The sequence below is a fragment of the Hemitrygon akajei genome, chromosome 5, assembly GCF_048418815.1.
Source record: "Hemitrygon akajei chromosome 5, sHemAka1.3, whole genome shotgun sequence".
In the NCBI taxonomy this organism is placed as follows: Eukaryota; Metazoa; Chordata; class Chondrichthyes; order Myliobatiformes; family Dasyatidae; genus Hemitrygon; species Hemitrygon akajei.
The window spans coordinates 29923065-29943706 of NC_133128.1; the positions used below are offsets into that span (position 1 = coordinate 29923065).

At 42.5% G+C, this 20642-nt stretch overlaps 1 protein-coding gene across 1 annotated transcript in view; it reads right to left on the minus strand.

Annotated features, from left to right (window-relative positions):
* Nucleotides 1-20642, minus strand: part of LOC140727581 (uncharacterized) — a 167282-nt gene that overhangs the window by 132190 nt on the left and 14450 nt on the right. The window contains exons 3-4 of the mRNA XM_073045104.1: nt 18984-19324; nt 13592-13691 (exon numbers count right to left, since the gene is read on the minus strand). Of these exons, the coding sequence (XP_072901205.1) occupies nt 13592-13691; nt 18984-19091 (208 nt within the window). The 5' untranslated portion in view covers nt 19092-19324. The remainder of the gene's footprint in view (nt 1-13591; nt 13692-18983; nt 19325-20642) is intronic.

A 20642-nucleotide genomic window follows, 5' to 3' on the forward strand; every position in this document is an offset into this window, starting at 1 on the left:
ATACCAACGTCCAAACTCTGCCACCTAGTTGTAACTGCTGAGTGGAAAACCTCATCCGGAAATTGTTGTAGTACTGCATAACGAAGTTCCTCACCTTAGCAGGAATCCATAGGAATTCCATTACAAACACAATCAGGACATGGGGAACGGAACCATACGCATTTGCAAGATCAAGCCAAACTACAGCTAGATTTCTTCTCAACCTTTTCGACTCCTGGATGGTATGCCACATCATACTAGTATGTTCAAGGCATCCCGGGAAGCCTGGTATTCCTGCCTTCTGCACAGATGTATTTACTACCCCATTTTCTATCACAAATGAAGATATTCTTTCTGCTAGAATGCCAAACATAATCTTCCTCTCTACATTCAGGAGTGAAATTGGTCAGAACTGATTCAATGTAATAGAAATCTCTTCCTTCAGGATGTATACTCCTTCAACCTCACTCCATGACAAAGGAACAACACCTTGTCTCCACACCACCTTTAACAATCTCCACAAGTATTTCCTCAGCTCTTCACACTTCTTGAACACCTTATATGGCACTCCATTAGGTCCTAGCACTGAACCTGACCTTGCCTTTTTGATGAACTGCTCGACTTCTGCCATTTTGGGTTCTGACAGATCGACCTTCACTCCTGGCTCGGTAGGCTTCACAAGCCCAGAAATGTCAGGCAAAGGGGTCTCCCACTGTTCGTTACAGTAAGAGCTTTCCAGGTGATCCTCCAGTTCTTGTTGAGAGATATTAAGCTGCCTGCTCTTACTTTGTTCAAACAATCTCTTTATGAACTGGTGAGGGTTCTCAAAGAATGCCTTTCTTGCCTTCTCTCTCTTCTTTCACTTTTTACGCTGTGACTATGCACGACGGAGTGATGCTAACTTTATTTGAAACTGCTCTTGGAGACCAGCAAGCCCTGGCTTGTCACCCTCACTTGCTACCTTCCACCTCTGTCTCAACGATCTAAGCTCTCTCCTCAACCTACTAATCTCCTTCTGGCGCCTGCTTGGGTGCTGTGTAGGTTTTGCTTTCTTCAACTCAACTAAACCAAACCAAACCTGTACTTTCCAACATTATAAATCATATCACCCATCACTTCCAACTTTCTCTTTGATGTTCCCAAGAGTGTTCTCCAACATCATACTGATATCCTCATCAAACACACGCCAAGCCTTCTCATCTGCCATTGCTGGCCATTTGACCTTCCTCTTCTTCTCTACCACTTCACCACCGCCATCATGCGAAGAATCTACCTGGGTACCGTGGTCTGCAACCTGACCTGGGTTATCTCTCGTCTGACCTGGAGTATGATGACTCTCTCCAGAGCGAATTGCTGTGGCTTGTGTATCAGTGGTCGAAAAGACCACATCTTCTGTGCTTGAAGTAATTTCATCTTCATCCACTGGGATGGAATAGCACTTCAACGTTGCTTGGTGAACTCGTAAACCTTTAAATGCTGGAGAACGCTCTCCCACACCAACACATTGGACACTCAGAGCCTCTTATCCTAGCTCTTGGTCATAGTCGTTCCCTGTGTTTTCACAGAGTATTCCACAATACTGTGTGTTTCTGTTTTCTGCACTGAAGTAAATTACCTCATTTTCCACATGATATTGCATACCCTCATCCAATTCCCTCAGTTTGTCTACATCTCCCTCAATTCACTTTACTCTACCTCATACTCAAAATACCACTAAATTTTCTATCAATAGGGAAATAAGAAATCACCCACATAGATTGTGAAAAGCTGGACACCACACAGCTCTGCCTTAAATTGCTTGTCACAGACTGCTAATCTGAAGGGGTTCTGTTTATTCCCATTCTTTCCTTTTTGTTCAATAATCAATATATTTCGGCATGTTTCTTCCAATTTCATATTGTCTTCACTTTTACCAACCTCCTGCATGGAACCACATCAAATTCTTCCAGGAAGCTAAATACACAGTAGAATAGTGAGCTGGTTCCCGCTTAACTATTTTACTATGCACGTCCTCAAAAAGTACTTCATTATTTTTCTTTCCCAAATCCACATCGATTCTGCCCAATTCCATTATAGTTTATTTGGAAAACATTTAAACCATTAATATTCCTTATTGATTCGTGTATATACTGTTTCTGTATATTCCAACAACATGGTTGTATCTCCCATAAAATAGCTTAAAAAATTGATTCTGAATAGGGCATACACAAAATAAAACTTATGGTAAACTGCAGTGGTTAAAATGATCTATTGTGGTATCATGTGTCCCACAGTGAGAAAGGGTGACTTCTGACTGTGAAACTTCTCACTATCTGAATGCCCAGAGCATCAGGCTTCCTTTGAAGAGTCTTGAGAGACTATTTTATCCATGTTGAGAGTTCTGAGAGTCCTCTTTAATAAAGTAGGTTGGGAAGGAGGTGACTGCATATGTCATGGACAAAAATGCAAAACCAGTTTTCACCTTCATCAGATTGGTGGATTAGCTGTAAATAGTACTCTAATTTAAAAATGTGCTTAAGAGCTCTGCTTTCAGATTTTTTCCTCTTCAGCATCACTGAATACACAGATAATGAACTGAGCATTCATTCTGATAAGATGTTCTATAGGTCAGTTGTGGAGAGCGCCCTCTTCTTTGTGGTGGCGTGTTGGGGAGGAAGCATTAAGAAGAGGGACGCCTCACATCTTAATAAGCTGGTAAGGAAGGCGGGCTCTGTCGTGGGCAAAGTACTGGAGAGTTTAACATCGGTAGCTGAGCGAAGGGCGCTGAGTAGGCTACGGTCAATTATGGATAACTCTGAACATCCTCTACATAGCACCATCCAGAGACAGAGAAGCAGTTTCAGCGACAGGTTACTATCGATGCAATGCTCCTCAGACAGGAGGAAGAGGTCAATACTCCCCAATGCCATTAGGCTTTACAATTCTACCGCCAGGACTTAAGAACTTTTTAAAAGCTATTATTAATGCTTTTTGAGATAGTGATTTAGATGCATATCATATTTTTTACTGAGTGAAGTATTGTATGTAATTAGTTTTGCTACAACAAGTGTATGGGACATTGGAAAAAAGTTGAATTTCCCCATGGGGATGAATAAAGTATCTATCTATCTATTTATCTATTACTGTGCATTAAGCCCAAAACACTGGAGTGATAATGCGGAGGTTGGTAGTTTCTTGATTAGTAATGGTATCAAAGGTTATGAGGAGGAGATAGGAGATGGAGTTGAGAGGGATAATAAATCAGCCATTATGGAATAACAGAACAAACTTGATGGGCTGAATAGCCAAATTCTGCTCCTATGCCTTATGCTACCTTATTGAGATTCATTTACTTGCAGGTATTTTCAGGGAAAGAACCAGGGGAAAAAAAGCAGATTAAGGGTTAGAGGAACTAACTAACATTTAATGCATTTGCACCTACCTAATCATACCCTACTATTTTCTGGCCAAACCTGAACCTGCACTTTTTCATTTCATGGAATATAAACAGACGATTCTGGTTAACTGGGACATATCACTTTGATCCAATTAAGTGGCTGCCCCAATTAGTTGAAGTTTCATGAAAATAGTTAAAAAGGCATAATAAAATGAACTACCATTTAACTGAGAAACAAATCACATATTGAAGTGAAATATGGAACAGATTAGAACACTACAAATACCACTACAGTACTATAAAACTGTATTAGTTCCAAACAGTCGTCACAAAGGAGCTCATCCAGCAAGTACACTGCTGTGTTCCTTTTATTGACTGTAAATAAACAAAATCAGGGCAAACTGCATTGCCTTCATGCACAGTCGATATTTTTCAAAATATCAAAACCCGCTACTTCATGATTCTCCGACTGTCAGCCCATAATGCAAGCAAACCCAATTAGCACTATTTTAAAATTGTTTGCTCTGGTGTCTAACGGCCACACAATTGCACACAACTGATACTAGTTAGAAACTGTTCGACAACAGTCTCTGGCGGTTCCAGGGTTCTAACTCTTTCTGAAGCTGGTGGTATGGGACTTAAGCACCTCTGGTTGTTGAGAGTGAGAAGCATTCACTGAACGTTTTTGATGAAATACGCAATAGAGAAAGCTGAGCATCAGTAGATTTTGGGTAATTTATTTGTTCATGTTCTATATATTATTTGTTTACATTTTCTAATTATTTGCATGATTTGTTCTTTTTCAGACACGGATGCTTATTGGTCTTTGTTGTGTGTTTCTTGTGAATTCGAGTAGGTTTCTTTGTTTTGTGGGAGTCTGCAAGAAGATGAATCTCAGAGTTGGATATGGTAGACATACTTTGAAAATAAATTTGCTTTGAACGTTGTTTTGGAATAACATTTTCCTTGTGTCCTTCACAGTTTCTGTCCATTATTAATTACATTTGAAGCAGCGTGGATTTACTACCTTTGTCAATAATTTACTTCCTTTTTCACCATTAGCTGTTGTTTTCAACCAAGTTAGCTACATTTTTCAACCACTGCAGTTCTTATGGTGCAGTATATCCCAGAAACCTCCAGGATTTGCTCAAAGCTTCAGAGAAGAAACACAATTATAAAGCAGCACAGTATGTGACAAGGCAAAGATGTAGAAAGGAAGCAGAAGCTGTTGTGGATGTCTTGTACCTTCTGCCATTGTCCTTCTAAGTGACAGTGGTGGCTTTATGAGATACTATCAAAGGAGACCTAGTAAGTTGGGGCAGTTCATTTTTCAGATGATACACATTAACTAACATTCAGTGGTCCAGAGATGGAGGAAGTGATTAGTGAAGGTACTAATTAATTTCATCAGGGAAGTGGCAAGTTTGCATCACATGCCTCACCCGTGTTGTGTTAATGCTGGAAAGGCTTTGGGAAGGCATTAGGCGAGTCATTCTCCACAGAATATCAACCTTCTGACCACCTCTAATGGCCATATTTATTTGTCGCAGGTGAGGATTTATGAATGAAACTGAACATGGCAGAACTATCACCATATATCTGCATTTCTGGAAGGAAGGTCATTGATACAATCAATTGAAGATTGTGCTCAATTTACTTTTCAATGAATATGTATTATTCTGTATGCTGGTTACTTGTCGGTCTTTGTGTGTAGTTTTTCATTGATTCTTTATGCTACTATGAATTCCTGCAAGGAAATGAATCTTAGTGTAGTATATGGTGACATATAGGATAATAAATTTATTGAATTTTGAACTTTGAACTCCACATAATGGTTGTAGTGGAAAGTTACCATTTGAAAAATATGGGTAATTTGATCTAGTGCTTTGAGTCCTGCACCCCATCCCTCCCACTCAGCATAACTAACACTTGAGATTAGGAAGGTACTCTATATTGGATGGTGGTGTGAAAACTGTTTTACTTGAATCTGGCTGGAAATTACTTCTGAGGGCAATTAAATATTTATCACTTTCATGTATGTGGTATCATTGAAAGTTGCGACCATGTAGGAACAATAATCTCCTTCAGGGAACAAAACCTAGTGAAGAAATTTTTTGTGTTTGTCTCTGTTTCAAGGAAGTATTTTAATTCTATGTTTATTAGATAACTAAATTTTAATTTCCCAGTTACCTATGTGGTAGTCAGACTCATCTGTTTAATAATTGATTTGGAATTCTAATTATTAGTCCAGCTGCTTAATTATCATAGGGTATTTACAATTAAAGCCTGCCATGGAACTGTGCAGAACAGTATTTTAAATGTATTATTTCAATATGATGGACAAAGCTAAATTTGGTTGATATACACCAAGGCTCATTTTACATTCAAGATTACAGTAAGTATATAGCTAGCACACATTAACTAGTGGACATGTACTCTGAAACTGAACCTTATAGTTCAATGTATATTTATTATCAAAGTTGAGATGTGTCTTCTGGCAGGCGGTCATAAAACAAAGAAATGCCAAAGAACCCATTTAAAGAAAAAAACCCACACAAAACAATCAAACCTGCAAAAAAAAAACAAATCACAGCAATAAAAAGAGAAAACTATAAACAGAACATTAAACATCAAGCTATAGAGTCCCCAAAAATGCATTCACAGCCATGAGCCTCTGGGTTAAGTGAAGCCTGTCCAGGTGCCAATGGCTGCAGCCACAGCTACCGCGTCAGTAAATTCACTACTGTGTGTCAATGGCTGCAGGTCACAACCACAGATCCACTTGCATGCCAAAAGGTCTCAACCACACAAATAAAGTATTTTCAACAGTGAAGACACTAAACATGAAATTGCAGCCAGAAGTGAGTCCATCGCCATGAGCTGCCGAGGCAATCGGACATCCCAGCCTGGGAACCAAGACTGCAGCACCTTCCGCTGGCAACACTGAGTAGGATACCAGTCAAGCACAGGCAGGTGGCACTGAACACCCATTCGTTTTCCATTCTCATTAAATTTAATCTGGCTCAACGCTTTACTCAGAGTGGAGCAATGGAGCCAACCACGAGTTTGTGCTAGGTTGTGCTATTAGGAATAAACGTAGCCACCCCCAACTACAGCCACAGCTGTATTCCATGCCGAATCCCCCACGAAATCACAGAAGCACCAGATCATTCAGTTGTCCCAAAAATATATTGTTAAAAAGGGAAATTACAGGCTGCAAACAATCACAGTTCAGAAGTATATTTAGCAGAAGACGAGTATCCAGTAGTTCTGTAAACTGTCTGCAAGATGTTGCCATTGAACATTGGTGCTATCTTGCCGGAATACAATTATATATTAATTATTCACTGCATATTGTTATGCCCGCAGCCCCCTCCTTTGTGAGAATCGCAAGAGCACTAGTGGGTTGGGTCAAAGGACCCAGGAAATGAGGGAGAGACGTGCAAATTGCCTCGTTCCCCGGTGATGTAAAGTCACGCGACATTGGCCATTGTCTCTTGGAGACACATTTGTGGATTGGGGACTAGGCTACGTGCAAGCCCTCGGGCAAAGTGGGCTGGTTGAGAGAGAGATTGCCTCACCCCCAACCTGATTGACATCTACTACCTTGCGAGTCAAGATAAAAGAGGGGCTGTAGAGACGGCCCCTCAGACGCACCAGAAGAAACGCTAGCGATCCAGTAATAGTGGGAAGCCATTTGAAGGAAGCCACGTGCGTTCGGTTCCCTTGCCTGGGAGCAGGTGGCGGGTACCACAAATGATTTTCTTGAACTAACAACGGGGAACCAACTCCCCCGACTCAACGGATGGGCCTTGTCAAAAGACCCGGGCAAGTTTCTTTTCTCACAAATCTCTCTCTCTCTCCAACAAGTGAAAACCCAGTGGTCCCCAAAGGCTGAAGCCTGCAGGAACTGAGTGACTTTTATTTCCATTGGACAATATATTATCCCCTAGACAAACGATAGAGCTATTTCTTATTGATGATTATTACTATACCCGTGCTTTTAGATTGAGTATTGACGACATATATTATCTGAATGTTTGTATTAATCTTATTTTTGTGCCCCTTTATAAATAAAGACTTTTAAAAATAGTACCATCAGACTTCAACGGACCTCTCTATCTTTGCTGGTAAGTGACCCAGTTACAGGGTACGTAACAACTTGGGGATCTCATCTCAGGATTTGATACCAAATTGGAGGGCCAGTGAATCGGGCTTGTAAGTCCAAACTTGGATCTGGTATGCGGGTAGCCAGACGGGAAACCAGCAAAGATGGACGTGGATGAATTTATAGGAAACCCGACTCTGGGGGCGCTAGAGGCGGCCACCAAATCAGACTTGGTAAATTTGGCGAAGGGGTTAAACCTCGCAGAGGTGAGGTCATCAATGAAAAAGCGGGAGGTGCGAAGGGCCATAACTCAGTATTACATTGAGAAGAATGTGTTTGCAGCTGAGGTATTGGAAAATATCCCTGAAAAGGTACCAGCTAGTGGGACGGCTCAGTTAGAGTTGGAGAAATTAAGGTGGGAACATGAAATTAAGTTAAAGCAGCTGGAAGCAGCCGAGAAAGAGAGAGAGAGAGAGAAAGGGCCGAGAAAGAAAGAGAGCATGAACTTCAGCTAAAAGAGCTGGAAGCAGCTGAGAAGGAGAGGGAAAGGGCCGAGAAGGAGAGGGAAAGGGCCGAGAAGGAGAGGGAAAGGGCCGAGAAGGAGAGGGAAAGGGCCGAGAAGGAGAGGGAAAGGGCCGAGAAGGAGAGGGAAAGGGCCGAGAAGGAGAGGGAAAGGGCCGAGAAGGAGAGGGAAAGGGCCGAGAAGGAGAGGGAAAGGGCCGAGAAGGAGAGGGAAAGGGCCGAGAAGGAGAGGGAAAGGGCCGAGAAGGAGAGGGAGGCAGAGAGACAGAGGAAACATGACTTGGAGATGGAGAAGTTAAAGCAAGAGCAACGAAGTCAGGGGTCGGACCAAGAGGAGCGGTTTGATGTTAGTCGGGCGTTGAGGTTGGTACCCCCGTTCGAGGAGACGGATGTTGATAGTTATTTCTTGCTTTTTGAAAAGGTGGCAGTGAATCAGAAGTGGCCCAGAACACAGTGGGTGGCGTTGTTACAAAGTGTGTTAAGAGGGAAGGCACAGTGGGCATATGCGGCGTTGTCCATGGAGGAGGAAGGGGAAGAGAGTTATGACCAAGTAAAGGTGGCCATTCTCCGGAGTTACGAGCTAGTACCTGAAGCATATAGACAAAAGTTCAGAAATTTACGGAAAGGGTGGAATCAGACGTATACCGAGTTTGCCCATGAGAAGGGGGTGCTCTTGGACCGTTGGTGCACTGCAGAAATAGTGGGCGAGGATTATGGGCGTCTCAGGGAGTTAATCTTGATTGAGGAATTTAAAGGTTGTGTTCCGGAGGAGATCCAGATGTATTTGAATGAGAAGCCGAATAAGTCCATATCAGAATTTGCTAAATTCGCAGATGAATATGCCCTAACCCACAAGGCAAAGTTTTCCTCGAATAAAAGTTCCCTGAGAGACCGTGGGGACGATCGAGAAAGTCCGCCGGCTGAGGCAGAGGTCCCGCCGGGAGCTAGTGGTAAGGTTGAGGGGGAAAGGCCAGACGGCCAGAGATTTCCGGGCTTGACCTGTTTTAATTGTGGGAAGAGCGGGCATGTTGCGTCACGGTGCTTTGCTCTGAGGAGGGAGACGGGAAAGGGGAAAGCAGCAGTCCCTATCAGATATGCTGTGGTAATCAGTAAATCGACAAGAGAGCCCCGGGTAGACAGAGTACGAGAAGGGTCTGAAACTTGTCTGTCACATGGGACCGTGTCTTTGAGGAAGGGGGACCCACCAACTCCCGTACGAATCTGGAGAGACACGGGGGCTGAGCTGTCATTGATTAGCAGTAAAGTGCTAGAGTTCGGACCTCAGACGGGAGAGGTAGCCCTGAGAGGCATAGGAAAATGGACCGAAGGGTGCCTTTGCATAGGGTCATTCTGGATTGTGAGCTGGTGCCTGGACCAGTTGAAATAGGGGTGCCATCAGAATTCCCGAGAACTGAGGTGGACGTCCTTCTTGGTAACGATTTAGCCGGGGGTAAGGTTTGGGCAGCCATGACGCTGATAAAACCGCCTGTGCGTGTTGAGGCTCCGCCCCTAGCTTCCAAGAGATATCCCGCATGCGCAGTCACTCGCAGCCTGTCGAGAGTGGCAGCTGAGAACGAGAGCAGTTTAAATCGGGCCAGTTTCGATTTGGCCGAGACGTTTTTACCAACCCTGTGCCACGAGGGTTTAGAGGGTGATAAAGCGAAGAGTAGTAAAGTGAAAGGGTAAGGGAGAGGAGGTAGATCTGCCATTAACGAGGAGCAAGGTTCTAGAGGCAGAAAATAATGATGAGGAACCGTTAGAGCAGTTAAGAGGTCCAGAGTTGGACATGGATGATCTGTTGGGTGTGGCAGACCTGTTTGACGAAGTTGAAAATTCTAAAGGTGTTCCCGACAATGAAATGAGGGCAGTCCTAGATTAAAAGGGTGCCCTTGCCTTGAAGAAGTCTGCTGGGTTGGCAGATGAGGTTGTTTCAGCCCGTGGGGTTGAGTTTACTCTGGAAGGGAGTTGCCCAGAGTGTAACTGGGAGGATCAGGGGAATTTAGAATTTGAAAAAGGTACGGGTATTGAAAGCCTGGATGAGGTCAATGTCCCGTTTGAGTGTGTCCAAGATGGGGATGCACGTGGTCCTGAACCTAGTAATAGAGCTCAGAAAAAGTCTGAGGTATTTGATTCAGCTGAACGAGACGGCCATCCTTTTGGGTCAGATAGACTTGGTTCAGTGGAAAAGGGGTTAACCCTGGTAATCGTGGGAAGTGAGAGTTCCCCGGTGTTTGTGCTTGAAGGGGTGGTGAAACTTAATGCGGAGCTCAAAAATGGGGAGATAAATACTATTAGTGAAGGAAACGGGAAATCTGCAGGTCCAAAATCAAATGAAGAAATTTTAAACCCTGCAGATCGCTTACAGATTAAGCTGGGAGATGCCGGGGCCCCCCCACCCTATTGTTATTCCAGAATGGGGTGTGAAGAGGCAGAATTGGAAATGCTACTTGAACAAAGAGTTCGAATTAAAAACCAATAGACTGAAGGGTCCTGACGAGAGGGCTAGCCACCTGTGTAAAATTAAAGAATTGAGTGGAAATGGTCTAAGTTTGGGACACGGTGTTGATAAAATAACTCCTATGAACGAGGCGGGCGGGAGTTTACCTCACCAAACTACCTGAGTTCCTCCCGTAGGAACTCACCGGAAAAGAGATGATGGTTAATGAAGGGCGCCATTTTTAAATAGCCCAGCCGGTTGTACGGGATTTCAGCAAAGCATGTGAATAATAAAGACAAACCCCTTGGAAGCCTGCCTGTTAAGTTGAAATCAACATAACAATTGGTATTTGCATGACCTGTGGTAGTATACACGTAAGCTTAAGATCACAACTCGTTAGTTTTGTTTGCTGAAAAAAAAGGTGGTTATTAAGTTGAAGTCTGATGCTATAAGACTTTAGTAAGGTACAAGATGTTAAGCTATTAAAGGAAGTGACACTGTAATCGTAAACTGTTTAGATGTTGAATTAAATGTATAACTGTATTGCTCTGTAGTGAAAAGAAAAGCTCTTGTATTGTGTTAGATTCTAAAATCCTGTAAGACTCTGTACTACTTCGTTTTTAAACCGCTGGTAAAAAAATGCTTTTAAGAGGGGAGGTGTTATGCCCGCAGCCCCCTCCTTTGTGAGAATCGCAAGAGCACTAGTGGGTTGGGTCAAAGGACCCAGGAAATGAGGGAGAGACGTGCAAATTGCCTCATTCCCCGGCAAAGTAAAGTCACGCGACATTGGCCATTGTCTCTTGGAGACATTTGTGGATTGGGGACTAGGCTACGTGCAAGCCCTCGGGCAAAGTGGGCTGGTTGAGAGAGAGAGATTGCCTCACCCCCAACCTGATTGACATCTACTACCCTGCGAGTCAAGATAAAAGAGGGGCTGTAGAGACGGCCCCTTAGATGCACCAGAAGAAACGCTAGCGATCCAGTAATAGTGGGAAGCCATTTGAAGGAAGCCACGTGCGTTCGGTTCCCTTGCCTGGGAGCCGGTGGCGGGTACCACAGAATCTATTTTCTTGAACTAACAACAGGGAACCAACTCCCTCGACTCAACGGATGGGCCTCATCAAAAGACCCGGGCAAGTTTCTTTTCTCACAAATCTCTCTCTCTCTCCAACAAGTGAAAACCCAGCGGTCCCCAAAGGCTGAAGCCTGCAGGAACTGAGTGACTTTTATATTTCCATCGGACAATATATTATCCCCTAGACAAACGATAGAGCTATTTCTTATTGATGATTATTACTATACCTGCGCTTTTAGATGGAGTATTGATGATGTATATTATCTGAATGTTTGTATTAATCTTATTTTTGTGCCCCTTTATAAATAAAGACTTTTAAAAATAGTACCATCAGACTTCAACGGACCTCTATCTTTGCTGGTAAGTGACCCAGTTATGGGGTACGTAACAATATGCTACTGGATAAGTTAGGGCAGGTTGCCTTGTATAGGAATGTCATGAGTTTGAGAAAGGCTATTGAGATGGAGAAAACCATATAACACAGCAGCATAATTTTAAATGAAAGCATTTAAAGTACACAAAGTAAAATTATTTTTCATCAGCTGAAGGTCCAAAAAATGATTAGCAGACAAGTCCAGAGGACAGAAAATATTCAAGGCAACCTCAATATAATGGTCAAATGATAGACATTTACAGCAGACATTTCTGGGGAATTAAATTTCGGCCAGGTCTTGGTACACCAATCAAACATTTTCGTACCAAGATCTCAGTATCTTGAATTACCTTTCGAAATGTTATTTGAAGCAGAACAGTCCAACACCAAAAGGCTTAGAGAGCTTGTTGTTTGATTCTGTACTGTTATAATCTATTTGTGATCCATGTACTAGAAACAATGGCATATGAAAGAAGCCCTCATGTTTATGATCCTTCAAAGTCGATTACTTCAAAATTAAATAAATCTGGAAGAAATTTTGCAAAATAACATCCAAATTTTCTATTTTAGAAGAACATTTTCCATTTTTTAAACTATATATTTAATAGAAAGCCACTAATAAATATGTTCTTTTAACTGTTCAAATGTGGCAAGATAAAAAAAAACCTAAATATTTCTTTAAATATGTTTAAAACTTCGAGTGTAAACGTGCAACTTTACACACAAGCAACACACACAAAATGCTGGTGGAACACAGCAGGCCAGGCAGCATCTATAGGGAGAAGTGCTGTCGACGTTTCGGGCCGAAACCCTTCGTCAGGACTAACTGAAAGGAAAGATAGTAAGAGATTTGAAAGTAGTGAGGGGAGGGGGAAAATACAAAATGATAGAAGACCGGAGGGGGTGGGGTGAAGATGAGAGCCGGAAAGGTGATTGGGAAAAGGGATACAGAACTAGAGAAGGCAAAGGATCATGGGGCAGGAGGCCTAGGGAGAAAGAAAGGGAGAGGGGAGCAGCAGAGGGAGATGGAGAACAGGCAGAGTGAAAAAAAGAGGGGACAAAACTAAATACATCAGGGATGGGGTAAGAAGGGGAGGAGGGGCATTAACAGAACTTAGAGAAGTCACCATGTTCATGCCATCAGGTTGGAGACTACCCAGCCTGTATACCAGGTGTTGTTCCTCCAACCCGAGAGTGGCTTCACCTTGACTATTAACGCCCCTCCTCCCCTTCACACCCCATCCCTGATATAGTATTTTCCCCCTCTTTTTTCTCTCTGCCCATCACTGCCTGTTCTCCATCTACCTCTGGTGCTCCCCTCCCCCTTTCTATCTCCCGAGACCTCCAGTCCCATGATTCTTTCCCTTCTCCAGCTCTGTATCACTTTTGCCACTCACCTTTTCAGCTCTCAGCTTCACACCACCCCCTCCGGTCTTCTCCTATCATTTTGCATTTCCCCCTCCCTCCTACTTTCAAATCTCTTACTATCTTTCCTTTCAGTTAGTCCTGACGAATGGTCTCGGCCCAAAACGTCGACTGTAATTCATCCTATAGATGCTGCCTGGCCTGCTGCGTTCCACCAGCATTTTGTGTGTGTTGCTTGAATTTCCAGCATCTGCAGATTTCCTTGTGTTAACTTTAAACACAAGGTAAATTTCAGTTGCCAAAATAGTCTAAAACAATTATAATCTTTTTTAAGATAGAAATCAGACTGTACTTACCTTCTGCAGTCAACCCTCCACGGATTACGATTTTCTTCAGTCCAAGCAAATTATCGCAGCTTAATGATTTTAGGATTTCCGAACATCCTCTTCTTTGGGTCTGTAGAAAAGACGACATGATTTTTCTCTCTCCTAAATAAAATCGAAGGTCAGCAAGAATTTAGAGTCAACTCGGTTAGAAGATACGCAGTAATCTTGCGGTGACCTCAGATTGGCTTCGAAAGCATCAACACATCAGTCAACGTATTCGGGAAATTACATTGAAGTGAAACAATCAAAAGGAATAAGGGAAAATCAAAACTGATATAAATCGGCTAATGTAAACAGGAAACGCTTTGAGATGTAAAGCTACAGAAGTCATAGCTCCTTCCTCGCTGACAGGGTTCAAACAGGCTAAAGATTATTGTAGGAATTGAGGCTTCTAGAATCAGTCATTGATAGTTACAGCACGGAGACAGCTCTTCAGCCCGCGGGATCCGTAACAAACTTCAACCACCCATGTACACGGATCCTACAAGTATCACTTTTGTATTCTCCCCGTATTGTCATTTATCTCCATCTGTTTGCAGCAATCACTAAACACAGGCAATTTACAGAGAGAAATTAATTTGTCAGCACACACCTTTCCTACTCACACTGATTTGCTATGCACCTATTAAAATTACAGGCAAAATAGTGACTCTGGCTTTTGGATTTATGACTCTGGAACATAAACAGTAACAGATCATCAGTGCAAAACAAGCAAACTATAATTTCTCACCCCATTCTAGTAAAATTGCAGTCATATGTGCTCTCTTTTTGGATCTGAAAGAGAATAGACAATAGGTGCAGGAGTAGGCCATTTGGCCCTTCGAGCCAGCACCACCATTCACTGGATGATCAGCCATGATCACAATCAGTACCCCGTTCCTGCCTTCTCCTCATATCCCTCGACTCCGCTATCTTTAAGAGCTCTAACTCTTTCTTGAAAGCATCCAGAGAATTGGCCTCCACTGCCTTCTGAGGCAGAACATTCCACAGATCCACAACTCTCTGGGTGAAAATGTTTTTCCTCAACTCCATTCAAAATAGCCTACCCCTTATTCTTAAACCGTGGCCTCTGGTTTTGGACTCCCCAACATCACGAACATGTTTCCTGCCTCTAGCGTGTCCAATCCCTTAATAATCATATGTTTCAATCAGATCCCCTCTCATCCTTCTAAATTCCAGTGTATACAATCCCAGTTACTCCAATCTTTCAACATATGACAGTCCCGTCATTCCGGGAATTAACCTTGTGAACCTACGCTGCACCCCCTCAATAGCAAGAATGTCCTTCCTCAAATTTGGAGACCAAAACTGCACATATTACTCCAGGTGTGGTCTCATCAGTACCCTGTACAACTGCAGAAGGACCTCTTTGCTCCTGTACTCAATTCCCCTTGTTATGAAGGCCAACATGCCATTAGCTTTCTTCACTGCCTGCTGTACCTGCATGCTTACTTTCACAGTGACTGTTGAACAAGGACACCTAGATCTCATTGTACTTCCCCTTTTCCTAACTTGACACCATTCAGATAGCAATCTGGCTTCCTGTTCTTGCCACCAAAGTGGATAACCTCACATTTATCCACTTTAAACTGCATCTGCTATGCATCTGCCCACACACCCAACCTGTCCAAGTCACCCTGCATTCTCAAAACATCCTCCTCACATTTCACACTGCCACCCAGCTTTGTCTCATCTGCAAATTTGCTAATGTTACTTTTAATCCCTTCATCCAAGTCATTAATGTATATTGTAAATAGCTGCAGTCCCAGTACAAAGTCTTGCAGTACCCCACTAGTCACTGCCTGCCATTCTAAAAGGGACCCGTTAATCACTACCCTTTGTTTTCTGTCTGCCAACCGATTTTCTATCCATGTTAGTACCCTACCCCCAATGCATATCCTCTAATTTTGCCCACTAATCTCCTATGTGGGACCTTAAGGCTTTCTGAAAGTCCAGGTACACTACATCCAGTGGTTTTTCCTTGTCCATTTTCATAGTTACATACTCAATAAATTACAGAAGATTAGTCAAGCATGATTTTCCCTTTGTAAATCCATGCTGACTTGGACTCATCCTGTTACTGCTATCCAAATGTGCTGTTATTTCATCTTTTATAATTGACTCCAGCATCTTCCCTACCACTAATGTCAGGCTAACTGCTCTATAATTCCCTGTTTTCTCTCTCCCTCCCTTCTTAAAATGTGGGATAATATTAGCTACCCTCCAATCCACAGGAACTGATCCTGAATCTATAGAACACTGGGAAATGATTACCATTGAGTCCATGATTTCTAGAACCACCTCCTTAAGTACCCTGGGATGCAGACCATCAGGCCCTGGGGATTTATCAGCCTTCAGTCCTATCAGTCTACCCAACACCATTTTCTGCCTAATGCGAATGTTTGTGTCTTCCTTAGTGAAGACAGATCCAAAGTACCTGTTCAACTCATCTGCCATTTCCTTGTTCCCCATAATAAATTCACCTATTTCTGTCTTCAAGGGCCCAACTTTGGTCTTAACTAATTTTTTCCTCTTCACAATACCTAAAGAAGCTTTTACTATACTCCTTTATATTCTTGGCTAGCATACCTTTGAATCTCACCTTTTCTCCCCGTATTGCTTTTTTTTAGTGATCTTCTGTTACTTTTTAAAAGTTTCCCAATCCTCCAGCTTCCTGCTCATCTTTGTTATGTTATCTTATTTTTATACTGTCCTTGACATCTCGTCAGCCACGGTCACCCCTTACTCTCCTTAGAATCTTCCTTCCCCTTTGTAATGAACTGATCTTGCACCTTCTGTATTATTCCCAGAAATACCTGCCATTGTTGTTCCATTGTTGTGAATAGGGAACACAAATATATCAGAACAGATTAAAACTAACAAAGCAAAGGAAGGTTTAATATAATCTCCTGGGCAAGGATCCTAACATCTCCTGATCCCACTCCCGTCTCAGCTAAGACCCCAGGTGAGAACTCCTGCTCAGGTACCACCACCTCTCCTCATCAGCTCCTTGCCTCACACGCTTCTGCTAACACTCGTCCTCCCCTCACTTCTCCAAGTCCCCCCTCTTTCCACCGCCTCACCTCCCGATTCCTCCAATTCACTGCCCTCTTCTGACCCCATGCATGACCCTGTTGTATCCCCATCATCCCCATCCCCTGCCGTCCCCTGTCCCACCTGCTTCTCCCTGTGAGGCACAATATCCTGTCCTCAGCACGGTCTCATCTTTGTTTTCCCTATTTTCATCCATTTCCCTGCACTCAAATACACGAAAGGGGTCTGGGGACAAGCATTACATCTGTCCCTATACCTTCTCCCTATCATCCAGGGCTCTAAACAGCCCATGCATGTGAGACTGTCTTTCACAGGTGAATCCTGTGGATCGGCACATGGGAGGGAGATTGAAAATGCTGATTATTATAATATGAGGAATCCGGAGATCCATGAGCCAGTCCTCATCATGGGATCAGAGGTGAAGACAGTCAGCAACTTTAAAGTTCACGGCATTATCATTTCAGAGGATCTTTCCATTACGAACAAGGCAGCGCCTCTACTTCCTTCAACACCAATGCCCTTGAACAGAAAGCATACAAAAAGTAATGGATACAGCCCAGTCTGTCACAGGTTCTCAATATTTATTAATATATTTTTTACCTGCAACTGTTTTTTGCACACTTGCTGTTTGTCGGATGTATGCAGCTTTTCCCCAATTCTATTGTCCTCTTTTTTTTTTATTACAAATACAAGAAAATGAATCTCAGGGTATTATATGGTGACATATATGAACTTTGATAATAAATTTAAATTAAACATCCTTTGGTGTTACATATTGCATCTGATGCTCCCATTGCCGTTTCTTCTACATCAATGAGGATGGACGCAGATTGGGGGACAGCTTCACCAGCACTTTTGCCCCACCTGCCCAACAGGCAGGATCTCACGATGGTCAGCCATTTTAGTTCCATTTCCACACTGACATTTCTGAGCACAACCTCCTCTGTCAGGTGAGAGCAAATTAGAGAAACAGTACCTAGCATGCTGCTGGGACAGCCTCCAATCTGGCAGCATGAATCGCAAATTCTCAAGCTTCCATTAATCACTCCCCTCAATCTCTCTCCCCCTTAATTTTTTTTTCTTTTCTCTCTTCTAGTGACCTAATTGGCCTCCATAACTCCATACCTTGCCCCTCCTCCACACTCTTCATCTGTTCATTATCCATACACTGCTCTCAATGGTCCTTATGAAGGGTCTAGGCCCAAAACATCAACTGTTCATTTCTTTCCATGTATAGTTCCTGGCCTGCTGAGTTCCCCTCGCATTTGTATGTATTATGTAGTTAAGGTGCATTCCACACTTTGATGTTTAATATTCTGTATGTTTAAAGCTTGCTTTTGTGAAATGACTTGTTCTTTTTTTAAAAAAATCATAGGTTGGGTGTTTGATAATTCTTTAAATAGGTTGCATGATCGCTTTTTCTGTGGCAGCCCGTGGAAGAACAAACCTCAGTTGTACACAGCATACATACTGTACTGTGGTAATAAATGTATATTGATACTTCAAAGCTTGATTTTGTACTTCACTGCATTTGTATTACTACATTTGGTGTTTTCTTCTAATTGAATTCAACATAGCAATAAGATTTTACAGAATGACAGAATAATGCCATTCAGGCTCCACTTAAGAGCAATTCACCTAGTCCCAAGTAATACTATCCAGTCTTTTCTCTATGGCCCATTAAATTCATTCCTTTTAGATACTTAACCGGCTCTTTATAGATCTCTTGAATTAAACCTCTATCTACTACCCCTGACAGTGTATTCGAGATGCTAAACACACTGTATAAAATTCTTTCCTTTTAAGTTTACATAGAAACAATACCCCAATGATGAGTTAGCAGCATTTATATTATGCTTTACATCACAGTTCCAGATACCCGTCAACATTACAAATCTAAGTGCAAATCAGTTCTGAGCCAAGTGAGGAAAGAATATAAAGACATTAAATATGGTAAAAATCATTTTGCCACACTAATTTTATCCATCATTCTGTTACATCAACTCGATTTTCATCCCATTTCACAACTCTTTCTTTACATTCCCAAAAATTAATCTGATAACAACCTCCATTTCATATATTAAGGGGTTCTTAAGAGAACACTTTCTTGTGAAGTACAACTATTGCAACGATTTTGTCTGAGTTATTTTTCTGGATAGCATTTTGAGTATTATGGTTTTCAGCTAATGGAAAAATATCTTTCAAGTCGACGAACACTGAAAAATCATCAAGAAATTCTAATAGTTCGGAGGCAAGAACATTAAAATCTCCACATGCAGCTAAATATCTTCTGATGCACATAAATTACCTGTGAAATTACCAACTCCGTGGCTGTTGCACCCTGTGGTGGATTCAGTATTTGTCCTCGCCTTCGCAGTTGCTCCTCTTGTCTCCTTGCCTCCTCCAGTTCTTCCATTGATATTAGGTGCAGGAATTGCAGAGTGGTTTCAGCTGTTGATGGCTCTCCATTCGTTTCTGTTATACTCCAATAGATCAAAGCTTTATTAATAAGTTGCGGTTTGTCCAAAGATGGAGAAAGCTCGAAACCTTGTTTATTTAGGTAGTTCAATATAGCCTCACGCAGAACCTTCCTGCGTTTTAGGAGCTCTTCTGCACTTTGGCTGTGGTTCAGAATGATACCGATGTCGTCTGCAAGAAAGTTCAAGAATACGTAATTTATATGCACGTAAATGCCCAAGTAAAAAAAGAAATTGTGAGTAAAATAATTAATACACTAAGGTAAATACAAATGAGAAATTAAGCTGTTTCTCTACTGCAACTAAAAATAAATAGTGATTCTGAGGGAGAAAAATGGCCACAGTTGCCCGGTTTGCTGCCTCTTACTCAGGGGTTGAGATTCAATACTGACTTCCTCTGCTGTCCATGCAGTCTGCACTGTGACCAAGTGGGTTTCTTCCTGGAGATGGATTTCCTTCCAAATTCCACGAGACTAAAGGCTGATGGGCCACCGTAATGCATAGGTAAATGGAGGAACTTAGGAGCTGAAGGGAATGTGGGTGGTTTAAAATAGGATTAATGAGTGTAAATGGTACTTGAGACATGTGAGGTGAAGAATTTTTTTCTTTTCTGTATGGCATCCATTATGCTTAATGACACAGACAGACATTTTAAAGCAACACACACAAGGAACTCAGCAGGTCAGGCAGTAGCTATGGAAAAGAGTAAACAGTCAGCATTTAGGGCTGAGACCCTTTATCACAATTGCAAAGGAGTAGGAGTGAAACAGACTATGAAGATGGAGGGAGGAGAGGAAAGTGATAGATGAAACCAGGAGAGGGGGAGTGAAGAGCTGGGAAGTTGATTGGTGAAATAGATTAAGATTCAGAGTAAAGGGAATCTGATAGGAGACGACAGAAGATCATGCAAGAGAGGGAAGGGGAGGAGCGGCAGAGGGAGGTGATTGCAGGTAAAGAGATAAATTGAGGGAGCGAAACAGGAATAGAGAATGGTGAAGCGGGGTGTAAGGCAATTAGCAGAAGTTCAAGAAATCATGTTGGAGGCTATCCAGACAGAATATAAGGAGTTGCTCCTCCAACCAGAGTGTGGCTTCATCGCTGCAGTGGAGGAGGCCACAGACTGATATGTTGGAATGGGAATAAGTAGAATTGAAATGGGTAGCCACTAGGAGATCCAGCTTTTTGTGACAGACAGAGCGAAGGTGCTTGGTGAAGTCGTCTCCCAATCTACATCGGGTCTCACCAATATACAGGAGGCCACACCAGGAGCAGCAGACGCAGCATATGATCCCAACAGACCAACTGGTGAAGAGTCGCCTCACCTGGAAGGACTGTTTGGGGCCCTGAATGATAATGAGGGAGGTGTCCTCCCTCTCATAATACTAACATACCATTTACCTTCCTGTTCTCCGATTACATCCACTGGCTTTCAATGACATGTGCACAAGGACACAAGGACACCTAGCTTCCTTTGAACATTAATACCATCC